This window comes from Euwallacea fornicatus, chromosome 11 (assembly GCF_040115645.1).
Source record: "Euwallacea fornicatus isolate EFF26 chromosome 11, ASM4011564v1, whole genome shotgun sequence".
In the NCBI taxonomy this organism is placed as follows: Eukaryota; Metazoa; Arthropoda; class Insecta; order Coleoptera; family Curculionidae; genus Euwallacea; species Euwallacea fornicatus.
Window position 1 is genome coordinate 1,815,678 of NC_089551.1, and position 15,116 is coordinate 1,830,793.

At 38.3% G+C, this 15,116-nt stretch overlaps 1 protein-coding gene and 1 long non-coding RNA gene across 6 annotated transcripts; one reads left to right on the plus strand and one right to left on the minus strand.

Annotated features, from left to right (window-relative positions):
* Positions 1-614: 614 nt before the first annotated feature.
* vari (MAGUK p55 subfamily member vari) lies at positions 615-12,964 on the minus strand. 5 transcript variants are annotated; one of them, XM_066287158.1, is made up of 10 exons: positions 12,723-12,962; positions 7,856-7,968; positions 3,961-4,115; positions 3,688-3,847; positions 3,209-3,469; positions 2,689-3,157; positions 2,457-2,626; positions 2,228-2,401; positions 2,062-2,136; positions 615-1,540 (listed from the first exon to the last, which is right to left on the minus strand). In XM_066287158.1, exons 1-10 carry the CDS (start codon positions 12,835-12,837, stop codon positions 1,364-1,366), a joined length of 1,869 nt encoding a protein of 622 aa, XP_066143255.1. In that variant the 5' UTR covers positions 12,838-12,962; the 3' UTR covers positions 615-1,363. The 5 variants fall into 5 exon arrangements, with proteins under 5 accessions (XP_066143255.1, XP_066143254.1, XP_066143256.1 ...); XM_066287157.1 differs by having other exon boundaries at positions 2,689-3,469; positions 12,723-12,961; XM_066287159.1 differs by lacking the exon at positions 2,062-2,136 and having other exon boundaries at positions 2,689-3,469; positions 12,723-12,964.
* On the plus strand, positions 9,941-11,513 carry LOC136341821 (uncharacterized). Its single transcript, XR_010732544.1, has 3 exons — positions 9,941-10,032; positions 10,135-10,370; positions 10,452-11,513. It is a non-coding gene; the product is annotated as an uncharacterized lncRNA (long non-coding RNA).
* Positions 12,965-15,116: the final 2,152 nt, after the last annotated feature.

Consider the following 15,116-nt stretch of genomic DNA (forward strand, 5'->3'; position numbering starts at 1 on the left):
TTCCCCTTTCCAACAAAGTTTCAAAACGGGAAAACTATGTCGTTTTTAGTCGAATATAGCGTGTAATCAGATCTCCGGACTCGTAATTAAATGTCCGGCAGACAGGATTCAGCTAAACATCAAAGTTTACCGAATGCTAAATTTGTTCGGTATTATTGAAACTCGCCGAGGCCTTTGGGCGCTCATCCGAGATAAGAGGACTGAAGCTGTGAAACAAAAACAATTTATTTGGGTGAAATCCCTTTCATGTTTTCATGAGAACTGGCCTATTAGCTTTTGGACCGGTGTTTCGAGCCATATAGGCAAATTTGTTGCTTTAGGGTCGATTTAATTTCATTTCAGCCTCTTAAACACTCCCATCTTTATGTCGCTCACATATAAAGGAATTTACATTACGGTTTCAAAGGAAAACATCCCTTCGGAAGGGAATCGCATTCATCACGGTTAATTAAAATGCGGCTTTATTAATATGGATAAGGATACAGATTTTTCAGGTGCAAAATCATTTCTCCCCGAATGCGAAATGAGCTTTGTTGTGTGGCCACCAATGCGTCCGTCGGAAAAGCGAAACGTAACGTTTGTTAGGGTTAATTGTTCATTAAAACAATAAAAAGCAATTTGCAACAGAGCTTTAATGAAAACTGAACACGACATAATCTTAATTGGACGGTAAAATAATTTAGACTATAAAATAAAACTATGAATAAAAGCAAAAATATACGTAAGACTTTCACGAACGATCGAAACGCGTTCATGAAGAATTGCAATCTGACTTCAAAACAGCAACAATAAAACTAATCTTCAAAATTACATCTACCATATCCTGGTCATCAATAAGCTTTTGTGCCTTCTAGGATATAATCATAAATAGTACGGATAACTCGGCGTGTTGAGTGGTTAAGCACTCGTAAATATACAACTTTATAGGAGTATAGAATACTTCTAAATTATTACTTAGGGCCGGACTCAATAGAATTCTATATAACGCTTTTTTTATTCCGCCCCGGTGGCTTAAATTCTATAACATTAGTGTGATGCCTTAGATAATCAATTAATAGTCATACAATAGATCACATTTTGTTGCCTCTATATCTATTATAAACGCTACATAGCTATAAAGAGTTTTTATATAAAATAGCTTCTGTAGTCAACGTCCAAGTCGCATGTGAATTCAATTAACTGGGCGTTAAATAAAAGAACAGATTTATAATCTTCGATGTCACAGTTTTGTACTGATTGTTGAGCTGCATGTTAATTGAAAAGACACCCTTCTTGTTCTAAATAATAGGCTTTATCGAACCAGTCTCAACATTGCCTGCTATCCTAATGTAACAATAATTAGGCGCTTTGAGTATTAAGCAAATTAATAGATCCAATTGACAGGTACCCATTGATGTTCCGTGGTCAACGCGTCCAGTGCCTCAACGATTTGCCGAAAAGTCACATCGAAATCGTTGTTGGTTATGACTTGATCGATATATTTGTCGTAAGTTCGCTGCATGCTGGCACTGTCTTCTAAAGTCCGCTTCAAGTCTTCTTCCTATAGAAACGATTAATATAGCACTCCCGCTCTAGAACGTTTCATACTCTCCACCATTATTTTCTATCTGCCCATGTCGAAGATTGCGAATTGAGCAGGGGCACAGCTGGGGCCCCCTGAAGGAAGTGAACGCAAGCAGACTGAAATTGGGCCATTGTCTCAGAGAGGGCGCCGCATTTTCACGACTAAGGATATACATTCGATATGAGTAGATAGAGATTCGTCGTAAAGACTATGAAAGAGTCTAGAGGTGCAATTAAGGCTCTAAAACGGCCAGTTAAGATAATATATTTTACATGTGCGAAGGACATTACTAGAAAATTTTGTCCAAATTAAGAATCACATTCGATGCGACATATCCGTCTCAGTCAAATAAATCTGCAGTAATTTACTAATCGAAAAATTCTCGTTTTACCTTAATCGTGACGCACATATTTCTAATAAAAATTAAAATTCTAGTGTAATATTTCGTTCCAAGATTTAACGTTTCTAGTCAAACAGTAAACAACTCTGCAGCTTACCTCGTACAAAGAAGCCAACGATTCCAAAGTCCTGGCTCTTCTCGAACTGTAGCGAATCGAGCTTTGTCTGTCAAACTAACATGCCAACGTTAAAAACACGCAAAATAAACTATTAAACCACCATGCCAAATTCCCTCACGACGTCATTTTTAGAGAAATTCCTTACCGTTAAATTTCTGCTCGAATATCTCAAGTTTTGATTGCTCTTCGATATATCATACAAGCTCTTCAGTTGCTCCATACCGGGGGCAGCAATGAATATAACGTAAGGCAGAAATTCCGAGCTATTGTGCAATATTTTTAGGGACATTGGGCTGCAGTCCAGTATGCACATCTTGCCCTACAAGTAACATAATTAAAACAGTGAAAATGTTAGTTAATGTTAAATAAAGCACTTGTTTAATGATTTCTCTAATTGAATCCAAATGAGTCCCATATAAGTGACCGTTGTACTCGCCATATTCGAGGAATCTATTGTTCTTAATGTCTTCTTCCATTTGCTCTCTATCGGTAAACCAATAGGTTTGCCCGTTTTCTTCGAGGACTCTTTGAGGCCTTGTGGTATCTGAAAGATTGTATATTATTATGGTAGTTTATGCGAATTATTGAAACTGAGATATAACGTACAGGGAATGACTCCAGCAAATTTTTCGGGGTCACTGTTGATTAGGCGATTTTTAAGGGTTCTCCTTCCCACCCCTTGAGTTCCGATTAGCACTAGTGTTTTTCGCTTGAAGGGGGGCATCTTTGTGACTTCTTCGTACAACAATAGCTCAGCCTTGTCGAAATCGCAGTTGCTCTTTGACTGGTAAATGATCTTTTTCTTTTTACGAGATATTCTAGCACCGCATATGCTGATTTTGTGGACAAAGTCGTTTTCGGGGGGCACGTATGCCTTACGCCTCTCTTCCAATTCCATTGACGGGATGAGGCCTGTCCTATTGTCTCCGCCGACCTTTTTGGCTTGCCACCAGTTAGGGTCTCGTTGGTCTACAATCTGAAGGATATCTCCTCGATCAAAGGCCAGCCCTATTTCCTTGCAGGGGAGCAGGCTGTCTTCTTCAGGGCTGTACTCAAAAAGAGCCCTCATGTAGCACTGAATGGTAGACGATTTATAAAGGGGTTTGTGAGTCTGAAAGCAACTTACCGTGAGCTTCTTGGTGACTCCGTTTACTACGTTGGCAACGATGGAAGAATGAGTTATTTCGTTGACCTGTGAATTACCCACTTTGAGGGTTACTGAATCCCTGCTTTTGGCCACCTCCACTTGTAGATCTTCGGGGGTCTTTACAGAATTCCCATTGACCTCGAGGATTACGTCTCCAACATGCAGCAACCCCTGCTTCTCTATCATTCCTCCCTCCATAATTCGGGCGATTACGAGATTATCCTTGTCGTCCACTTGCACCTGTGATGGTGCTTATTTACAGTCAGCAAACACAAAAGCCCCCCGCTGATATGAGACCTCTAACAAGACGTCTTTGTAAACACTTGACGCATCTTTCTACCTGTCTCACAGGTTTCGTCCCTTCCTTATAAAGTCAAGAGTTGCGTGAATTCAAATAGGGACAGGTAGATAGATTGTTCAGGGGTGAATCTGGGGGATTTCCCTTTTAAAAAGCTTACGGTGAGGCCTAAAGGTTCACCATTCTTTTTCCTGACCCCGACCATCCTAATGGCGTCGTTCGTCATCCCGTTGGGGAATAACTTAGGGGGATCACTCTTCCTGTTGGGTTTCGGGTTTTTCGTCAAATCCGCGATTTGATCGTGGCTGTCCAGCAAAGCCCTGCAATGCAGATATTGTGAGAAAACTGCATAAGAGGTCACGCATGCAAGTCACATAACTCTGTCTCCGGAAGTAAATTAGACTTATTTTCCTTCGTTTAAAGGGAAGTTTACCTGAATTGAGGTTTGTTGACTATATCGGCTAGTTCTCTGGCGTCTCTATTCCAGGATCTGCTACATCTGATGTAAATATCTTTCTGGATATCTAGGCTATTTAGGGTTTCAGGAGGAGAGAGGACGGGCGGTTTTTCTTCTAGACGGTCCTGGAGCTGCGAGGCAACAGTAGCAGTTTTAGATTCTCCCCAAAACTAATCGGTTATTCATGGTAAGAAATGCACGCATTAAAGCATGAAGGAGGGATTTACTTTCTTCTTTAATAATGCATTTCGCTTACGCAAATTCTAGGTCAATTTTAACATTTCGCTACGTGCAAGCCTTACCAGAAGAGCGGTCAAATGCTTATTTATCCAGTTCAACCCGACAATGATTGACCGTCGAGGTTCAACGTGACGCATTGTTTATGCCTTAGATGCACTTTAGAAACAATAAACAGCTAATCAGACATTCACTGGCCTGGCAAAACATTACCTTGGACAAGTTTATTTAACACTTTCAGATAAGGGCAATGAGCTTAAATTAAATCGAATTCCTCCATGGTGCGTAATCGATATTTTGGGTTTGAGTCCATCATGCGTGGTTCCTTTCATTCGGAACCAATCGAGTGCATTTCCAACAATAACGTTGCCACATGGGCAGCCCCCTTTCAATTTCAACTGGACTACAGGTGTGGCCTTTGTCTCGCATTTGAGGGCATTTGAAATCTAACGGTTTAGTAACTACTGACTTACCGATAATTACCAAGATCCGGAGCTTTAATGGCCGAGATGTACCGACAGAACTTCATCACAAAAACATTACAAAAAGCAGCTTTTCGTCTCGGAAAATACGACGAAAAGCAGGTGTGTTTTAATGTAGCGATACGAGGTACTAAAGCGACGCGATGGTACCTGGTGGACCCAACAGAAAATGGCCTCGTGAGTGGGGGGACCCGCGGTACTACTAAATGACTCGACGGTACCCAAACCGTCTTGAAAATTGTTAATATAACGAACACATCCACTGTTGTTTCGGTTTAACGGTTGTCGAGCTGAGCTTCTAGGGCAGCTTCAGAAAGTTATAATAATAACCCATTAGTGCAGACACGAAGGAAACGCCACTGCCAGGGATTTAAGTTAAATCCTTTTGCCGTATAGATCTCGACTTGTTAAACGAAATTAAATTAAATTAGTTCAGTTAAAATGCGGAAGTGAAAAATGATCCTGCAAATTCGCAACATGAAGGAAAGTAATCTTACTGTCATCCAAGGAAAAAATTCCAAGATTTATAGCGATTTTAAGGGTAATTTATGGCCTAACTCACCTCACAAGATCCCCCCCCAAATATCCCTGTACATAACGTGCCGATGTAAACAATCCACTAAGGCACATGGTTTCAATCGATAACGTAAACAGTTGCGTTAAGCACCCTCGGGCTTCAAATAACCCTCATTAGGATTACCAGAGTGGTGTTCAGTGAAAATAATTCAAATCCCGAATTTAGAAGTGCAAGAAACCGAAAATTTCTCGAAGAGGGAAAGTTTTGGTTTCTGGCTAACTGAAGGGTGATTTCCGTGGGTCGGGAGTTGCGCAGTTTCAATTCAGGGGTTGTGGAGCTTCCTTGTTCGATAAAATAAACAGGGGTGCATTCGGTTATAATGTGGTTCTGTTGGATCGATGACAACTGGCCCAAAAATGTACTAGTACGTTTTGATATAAAAATTAACTCGTGATATACACTGGTCAAAATGTGAAAAGCTCTCAGCCAACTCTACCAGTTCTCGAGTTATTGGCGGTTTTGGTTTTAGCCGAATGGAATATATAATTTCCGTTTCTCTGAGGCTAGGCAGATTTCCGAAGCTCGAAATTTGAATTTTCTAGATGGGGCACCCTGTGTTTTACCACCTAGCTAACTTTACAAGTAGCCTCTCAAGTCACAATTTAAACGTTCGATTTTTTCATGGAAAACCCTGTATATTATTATATAGATGTACTATATAATATACGACAAATGTCCTTATAGTTATCTTCATAACTTTTCAAGTTATTGGGATTTTCTGGACAGGCTGCTTGACGAGGTACATGGCCAGTCTCTTATATCTAATTCATTTAGATTTAGAAGCCCAAAATAAGAGCGTTTTAAACGGGACCCCCTCTGTATTTTTACATTTCTAGATTCTTTAGATTTCGTGGACATATTTGTCAGAAGACGTCCCGAAGTCTATCTCTAGCAGTTGGCGAGTTATGCACTCGTCGATGTAATGTGGCTCTGTGCCAATCTGCCTCTGTCCTGAAAAATTCGTATAGACTCGTAGAGACTGTGTTTAGTGCCAATTTTCCTGGCTTGAAAATATAGAGGGTGTATTCAGAGATATTTCAAGAGATGATAGTACTCTACAAAATAATTTTAAACATTCTAATTGGTCGTAAACGCACCATTTTCAATATACAGTTGGGGGGGGGGGGGGGGGCGTTTCACTTTTTTATCATATTCCGCATTTTACTTAGGTGAGTGATTCTGCAGGTCATTCCATGAACAAAGGTTTATATGAGTATATGTCCACAACGGTTCAAATTCTTAGCTACAGGGTGTTGGAATTTTTCTGTTCAAATCGTCAGTTTTGAATTTCTCAGGAAGTAATTTATGTATGCATTAAATTCAATTCTGATGTGCGTGTAACTCTATTGCTAAACCATTGGCGTATCTGCGTTCATATTTTCCGGAATTATTGATAAAAATACTGGCACGCCACTGACATTTTTTCGCGGGAATATTTTTTGTGATTAATTTGGTCAATCCTACGTGAAAAAGCTTTGTTGCGCTTTTCTCGTTAGACGAGCCGTTCTTGATTAAAACAATAAAAATCGTCTTAATTTATTAATTAATTTTAAGAGTTTCTTATAAGTTATTATTTTATATTACATATCTGGGTAAGCACAAACGAGCTCCGTTTTTACGCTTCAGATGGCGGATATGTCATAACTAAGTTTTTTCCCATGAACACATTAAAATTTGCTACGAAAGTAAAATTACAGAATTTACGGTTCAGAAACTAAGACGTCATATGCGTCATTTCATGAAGAACGACTATGTATTTTTTACTGTACAAGTGGACCTCAATAGCCCTTCTTTCACACCTCGCACATAGATCCCCATTTTTCTTTCAAAATTATATGGCTTATTGTAAGAGATTTTTTCATGTAGAATCGACCAGCCCAATCAGGGAGAATATTTCCACGGCAAAAAGTCAGTAGCGTACCGCTTTTTTCGTAAATAATTTCGAAAGACATATATATACTATAAAGACGCGATTGGTTGGGCAATAGGTTTATTTTTCTTGTCAAAATACAGAATTTTATGTTCTATTAACAAACATAAAAATAGAAATCAATATCTAAAGTAGTTTCTAAGACATTTAAATGTGACGATTTGGAGAGAAAAATTTCAACGTCCTGTAGGTGAAAATTTGGGCCTTGCGGATATATATTCATGTGAACTTAACTTCATAAAATGGCCTGCGGGATCACATCCCGAAATATTAACACGAACACCCTATATACTTCGACATACAATAATGAATTTCCCGAGAACGCACACTCGAGTTTGAACTGGACTGGTTTTTATATTTGCGGTGTTGTAGACTGAATGCATTAAACTCCCTGATTATTTAACACACCCATCATCAAATTAATTGTGACTCATTCAGCGAGTGGGTGCCTGTAAACATCAAACAACCGACTTGGACTTGGAACTCGGACAACTGTCATCGAGTTGAACTCGACCCACTTTCGCGGATGGGTGATTGATTAACGGCGACCTTCTTAATCAGCACTTTAACACCACGAAAACGCTAGATTTAGCGGAAATTAGTCACGATTTAACCACTGTAACTTTAAACACTCAGTCAGCTTACCTTAGCCAAGTTATGCAGGACGGGACTGTCCATCAGACCTTTTAGGAATATTAAATCAGTCTCATTGATTGCATCCTTACCATCTAACTCTTCTTGGACGTGCTGGAATGCCTCTGAAATCGAAGGAATTTCTATGTACAGCAGACGCTCAATAACGTCAATACGCGATAATTGAAATAATGCGTTAATGTAAACAGAAAATTTCTACTGAACGCGCGATAATGTAAACAATGTGTACGCTCGCTGACGTAAACAGTTCTTGGCGACGGTTAACATTACGAGGAGCTGTGTTAAATTTGCATGTAGTCCGGAATGCAGCTAATCGGCAAACTATTCAAAAATGTTGGAACAATCTCGTTTGTACCAATGATCAAAGTGAAGGAAGCATGTTCCATAAATGCCGGTGTACCCCCGCACTGTGTTTGGAAAGACCCTCCAAGGAATGCTGAAAAAATGCCATAAAAGTTCCTGCAGGATAGATATATGTATTTTATGTCACTCTAGATATACCGATTGGAAGTTGAAAATGTAACTTCTTTGCTCTAATGCATTTTGCAGCCTCGCCCGTTTTATTCTGAACTGGCAAGAAAGTTCTCATAAAAGAATTGAACTTGAGCACTCGAATAGAGAATAAACTAAAATCTAAAATTTGAAAATCCGATTGAAATACTTAAAAATATACATTTGGCAACTGTGGAATGCGCGTTTAACGTTTGCTGGCTGTAAAATGTCAATTGAAACGCCGGAGTGGTTGTAATAAAAAATTATTATTATGTATTCAAGGTGCATGGGTACAGAGCTTCAGTGTAAGATCGCCATCAATTAATCCAACGCCTTCGAGAAGCAGTAATCCCTGAAATGCTGCATCTTCATCTCTTTAGCCACAAAAAACTTACTATCTTTTGCGTCATCATGGCTTAAAAATCATTCATAATTAAAATGACGTCATTAAGCTTTTTACTCGGTTGCAATATTGCCAAATTCACCGAACACATTTTTCTTAATGACTCGCAGAAGAACTCCTCAGAAATTTTTTTGACACGTTTCTCCTACCCCTTGGAGAGTCGGTCAAGACGTGGCGCGGAAGTATTCCGCCGTTTGGGAACACCCTGTGTACAGGGAGTTTCAGTTTTAATCCGCATAACTTTAATAGCGTATTGAACGTTCAAAAATAATGTCAGTTTGCCATATAACCCAACGTCCAATAGGGCTTCCTTTAGCGGATACAAGGAGGTCAAATTGTATTTAAAAAATGGAAAATATTAATATGTATTTTTCGAAAAGGGCTAGAGATTCTTGTTCTGGTGCCAGAACGTTGTGATTATTAATTTATGTCGTGTGATTTTTTTTTATTTGGAAAGGATGGGTCGAACGAAAAATTCTCAAGAGAGACTAGTCCTCCAAGATTCGACGAGGAATTCAAGAGTCATTCTTATTTTTGGAAAGGCAGCACCGTACGTAGTTTTCTGAAAAAATGTCCTCTAATATAAGGTCAGATACGCTATTGGGAAAGCTAAAGCATATTGCTTCCCAGTAAAACGTACGCATCGCTTATAGCCATCAACAATTTTAAAACTTTGTTAAAGGACTTCTGGTACTTTTTGAAGAAGTTCTAAATTTTTCGTTTGTTAAATTAAACTTAAACCCCCTGCATCTGCTAAAGGAAGCTTTATTTGGCATTGGTTTGTAGCACATAATATGTACATAGCAAACTGACATTATTTTTGGACGTTCAACACGCTAAAATTTGTTAATATTGGAATACCCGCATTCCTTCCATAGTATACCGCGAAGGTCAGTTCAAGGTGAATACAGTAAAAAGGAAAGCACATGGCGCCCCCAACTATTATGTCACTTCTACATTCCAGACATTCCATCGCGAAATGTTTAGCGCAGCTTAAAGGGGAAATCCTATTTAATAAGGAGATAGCTCCGAAGAAAGTTGGTCAATGTGTCACCATAAGTCAGACAGAGACTCAAAACTTCGAAATCCATGACAGACAAGGATGGGATATGTGTAATGCGCAGAGAGAGACAGACCAATAATATTGCGATCCTTCTCGCAGATGTCTAATTGGTCCGTCCCATTATAACCTCAAAATATTTGTTTCGATTTGAATTTAGAAAACCGTTAATATTATTTTATTTACAACTTAAATCTATGAAATCTAACTCAGGTATTTATTTTTCACTGTGTACTATGTTGGAATCAATATTCCTTAATATCATAATAAACAGTGTATATTAACCATAAAAAAAACAAATTAAATTACTTTTAGAAAGTGGATGATTGCCCCATCGTATGCTGTGGAAGACGTTACAAAGCCCAAGAAATAATGGTAACTGAGCCTGTTGCTGGCGTTTCGATTAGTGTTGGGGAGGAACTGTGAAAAATGCTACTCTTGAAGCACAGAAATTCCTTATTTAATAAGAACATTACTTTCAACGTGAAACTTCAGTTAAGTGTCTGGCACAAGTGGAACTTTCGGTAAAACTGATTGGAGACCACTAAAAAGTAAGAAGCCTTTTATTAAAAGGGGTACCCCCAGTTTTGGAAAACTCCCTGGATACCCTCGGCTTAAAACAATGTTTTCAGCTAATGCAAGAAGGTTCTGCTCAGCACCATATATACCCAAACTTGGTTATAGCGATCATGGGTTATAATGACCGATCCCCATTAACGAACTAAATATCAGGAATATACAAAGTGTCTTTTTAATTACGTATTGTTGTTTGGATATAAAGAACACATTTATAACGAACCAACAGTTTTAGCGAACGTTTTTCGATGAAGAATTTGCAGGTACGCTTGGTTATAACGAACTAATGCATATTAAAAAGACAATCCTGAATAATTTATTAAGCTAGTTTTAGGGTATTTTTTGTCGAGATCGCCTCGACGCCGGGGAATCCCTATGTATTGGACCGTAGTCGATTTTGTACGATTTTGGACCGTATTAGTTGCCTTTTATTAGTATTGGATGTTATGACCTACGTAATCTACAAATTCGTCGATGCCCATTTGGCCTTGTATAAAATTAGTGTGCATAGGCTCAAGCTGAGCTCGCACCCCTAATCGGCCACCCTTCAAGTGGACGCAATTAACGACAGCCAAAGCGAATATAGTATATGTATGGACATAGTAATTAGAAACGAATATAACGAATTCCCTGCTTTAGCAAGCCAAATCTGTGATCTCGTATTTCTCACAACTAAGCTCGATTCATACGCGCATAATTCGGTTTTTTGAGATTATAGAAAAATTTTATATAAAGATTTTGTTTAGTTCTTGAGGTATATGTCGTGTTAATTCAAAAATTCCTACTTAAAATACATCCTGCACGTGTAAAGCAATACTTTAGTCATTGCGCACATGAGATAGTTTCAGTTTACTGAGTTTAGCAGTTAGCTTTAGATTATCAAGAAATTTCTTCTCATTAATATTTCGTAGAGACATAAGGTTTAGGTAGAGGTAACGCTGAAACGCTGATACTCAGATCTGTTAGGCGACTGAAGCCTGAATTTTCTGACGATAATCGAGTTCTAAGCGTCATGAATTAATAATTAGAATGTAACGGTACTAACACTTTACTGCAAATTTTAAAAGAAAAGGAACACGATCCACTATATATTTTTAAGAGTTATGATAAGTTATAAATGTTTTACGTCAAAAGTTATTATTAAGTATCATTTTATGTAGATATCAATATTAATATATAACCAAATTAAACATGCTTTAAAATTATTAATTTTTTTTTACTTGGAAACGGTGGCTGGGACGAAACAATGTCAAGAGAGACCATTTTTCCAAGATTGCATGAAAAATATTTATTTTCACAAAAGACAATAGCGTACCATTTTTTATTAAAATTTTTTTTTTCCTGACATGGAGATAGGGACGTCACTGGAAAACCAACAAAAAATTACAGTAAAACATGTGCATCGTGTAAAGTCATCGACACTTCTAAAATTTCGTTAAAGCATCTCTAGCCCTTTTCGAAGAAATTTAATATTTTCCATTTGTCAAATTAAATTTGAACCACCTGTATCTGCTAATAGAATCCTCACTGAAAGCTGGTTTATATAGCAAAATGGCTTGTCTCTTAGACGTTCGATTCGCTATTAAAATTATGCGGGTTAAAACTAAAACACCCTGTATGTAATAAACGTTTCTTTAATAGATCGTTTATTATTTAAACCACGTTCGTTAACGTAAACATTTCGATACAGTGAACAACACTTGGTTTGAAGTGGTTTACATTATCGAGCGTCTGCTGTATTTGTATTGTGGAAAAATAGTGATTTGTTAGTCAAGCACGGAACCTGTGAAAAAATTAGTCAGTGACGTTTTTGCCGTTATTTTTTATTTTATGAGGAAAGAAATCGCTGTAACGACTGAAAAGCTGAACTTCTGAGAAAAATCTGAAAACGCAAACGGTCAGGATAAACAGCAGTCAATATCGCTGGATTTACTGAGGTAATATGCACTTACGCGCTATTAACTAATAAACAGTTTAAATGGCTTAAAACCCATATCACTTTCAAAAGGCGTCTTGTTGATTTTATGATGGCGTCATGAGGCTTTTGGCCGCTTACGAGTTACTTTCGTCCAGGTAAATTACACACAATCATATTCATAAACACTGAACAGCACTGTAATGACATTTACCCGGTAGCCTTGCTTTTGTACTGAAGGACTCGAAGGAGAATGAATTTCTTAAAAATAGAACTCTTAATATATTCCCCACTTGCTCCTGCTCTTTCAGCGTTTTCGGCAATTTATTTACTTCCACACCAAATGTAAATGCGCTTCTGCTTACATTTCCAGAAAATAATAGAAATAAACTCCTGGAAAAAACCTTCATACCATTGTCATTATTAATATGATGGTGCTTCCCGTTGGGTTCCAGGCTCATCTCCTTTAGGCTCTGCAGCAGCTCTCGCCTCTCCTGACACTCCCCATTTTTCCCGAAACGCACCATTTTTCCCCTCGATATTATGACGAACGGTGAAAGAATTCAGAACCACGGAACCATCGATGGTCTCGAAGGCACCTGCTAACATCCTTCGAACCCACACAGACGACGTCTGGTCGAAAAAGCCGAAACTGTGACTGTTACGCCTCCACTCACAACTCCCGGAGTGGTTGCTACGATACACACAGGGTCGGATTAGGGAATTGGGCGGTGTGACAGTGACACAGCTTCTTGGAATTTCCGGGATTTGGTCGGTTGTAAGTTGTCTTTTGGGGGTTTGAAAATTCACTCAATAACGCTGGCGCCTATTGGAAATTTGGAGTCTCGCCCACATGTATGGATGAGTCGGGGGCGAGGGGGTGGAATCAGGGGCGTAGGGATTAGGAATCCGGAGAATCATGGCAGAATTGCTGACCTGGAGAAACGGGAGAGAGAAACGCGGCTTTGAGTGACCCTCTTATTTCTCAGTTTTTCTTAGAGAATTTACTCATGAGGTTAGCGCAGGTTACTCGCAATCGCAATGTTTGTTAAGTTCGTTAACTTTTTGGACATTTTTGCTTTATCCCCCAGATATGTACCCCCAATGCAGTTTCAATATTTATAAACCCCCCGTTTAATGGCTCCTAGTCAATATAGCATCAAGGCCTTTGACTCATAAAATATCCAGGCGTAAAATCGAGAAGTATCGGCAGAGTTGTTGGGTCGAACAAACACTACTTACCAAACTTACCTATACAGGGTTGCTCATTAATATGTCAATATAATGGGACATCTCAGTAAATACGAGTTTTAGAAAGAAATATTTCATAACAAAGTTTTTAGTCATTGAAAGGCGCGTATTTTAAAGTTATTTTCGAATGTACAGGGTCCATCAGAAAAGTGTGGTAGTACCCAATTCTGCTTTTTTTTGGTACCATTCAATTTTTTTGCATTTTCCAGATTTATCATCAAATTTTAAGGACAGTACATGGCCTTATGTAAAAAATTTACCGTTTCCGTGTTATTGGAGAAAATAAAAAAATTTTTATAGTTGCAAAGTTCTCACGGAAATCGGTGATATACCCTAACTGCTGCAAGTTTCGAAATCGTTATTATGTATCTTCAAGAGGACCTAATAAGCTATATTGTAACATGTATTAGCTTAAAAAAAATCCACAACCCCCAAAATAGATCCTCGAAGTGGCACGACTTCAAAACTCGATAACTTGCTGATTTCAAATGAAATGCCCCAATTTTCTCGACAGAACAATATTGAGAATCCAAAAATGCGTAAAACTGCAAGGAAATGGTTCTACCACAGTAAATTAAAAATTTAATAATTTTTAATTGTACCGTGGAAGAGTGGAAATATCTGTGGAACTATCGACATTTACAGCAGGCCAATATTAACGAAAAATGCATTAAAATTAGCGCGTGATTCCGAGAACAGAATAATAATACAGTGATCGGTAGTAGTGACAACTGATAAAACATGACTACCTAAAAAACATGACACTGGAAGTCACCGAACATCACATGAAATTTACCTATAGTGACGTCACCGGTGTGACTAGAAATATTTCAAAGTCTAAAAAAGACCATTTTCGGCAAATTTAGAAACAGCCGTGTTTAGGGATAAAATAATGTAAACAAAAGTTGTAAATTTTTTTATTCTGAGCGTATTGTCGTCGAGAAAATTGGGCAATTTTGAATGAAAAAACGAATTATTGAGGTTTGAAGTCCAGGAACTTCAGAAGCCTATTTCGGGAGTTATTGATTTTTTTAAAATTAAAATACGCCAAAACGTAGCTTATTAGGACCTCTTGAAGTTCCATAAAAGCGATTGCGAAATTCGCAGCTGTTGGGGTACAGTATGAACTTTCGTGAGTCTTTGCAACTAGCAAAGTTTTGAAATTTGCTCCAACAACTCAGAAATGGTATTTTTTTTATATAAGCGCCCTTACACAAACTAACCTTACAACATGACGCCGTGTCCGAAATTGGCAAAAAAATGGAGCTCCATTAAAAAAACAATTTGGTACTACCATACTTTTATGGCAGACCATGTACATTCGAAACTAATTTTAAAACATGCACCTTTCAATGACTAAACATTTTTATACGAAACATTTTCTTATAAAATTCATACTTACAGAGATATCGCACTTTGAGCTACCATTGAGCAACCCTGTATTCGGGTAGCCTAATAAAACCTTAACTTATATTACCTAAGGTCGTCCTGGCCAAGCGTCCAACCGAACATTTATCAGTACTGTACCGAGAGCAGGGCCTCCATCGGTACTGCC

What these genes read in the sequence shown, in the direction of transcription:
- vari (XM_066287157.1), bottom strand. Translation starts at nt 12,837, where the DNA reads ATGGTGCGTTTCGGGAAAAATGGGGAGTGTCAGGAGAGGCGAGAGCTG. An exon ending in TCCTGCATAACTTGGCTAAG is followed by an intron (nt 4,116 to 7,855) that starts GTAAGCTGACTG and finishes GTTGCCTCGCAG; the next exon opens with CTCCAGGACCGTCTAGAAGA. An exon ending in TTAGAGAAATCATTAAACAA is followed by an intron (nt 2,402 to 2,456) that starts GTGCTTTATTTA and finishes TGTTACTTGTAG; the next exon opens with GGCAAGATGTGCATACTGGA.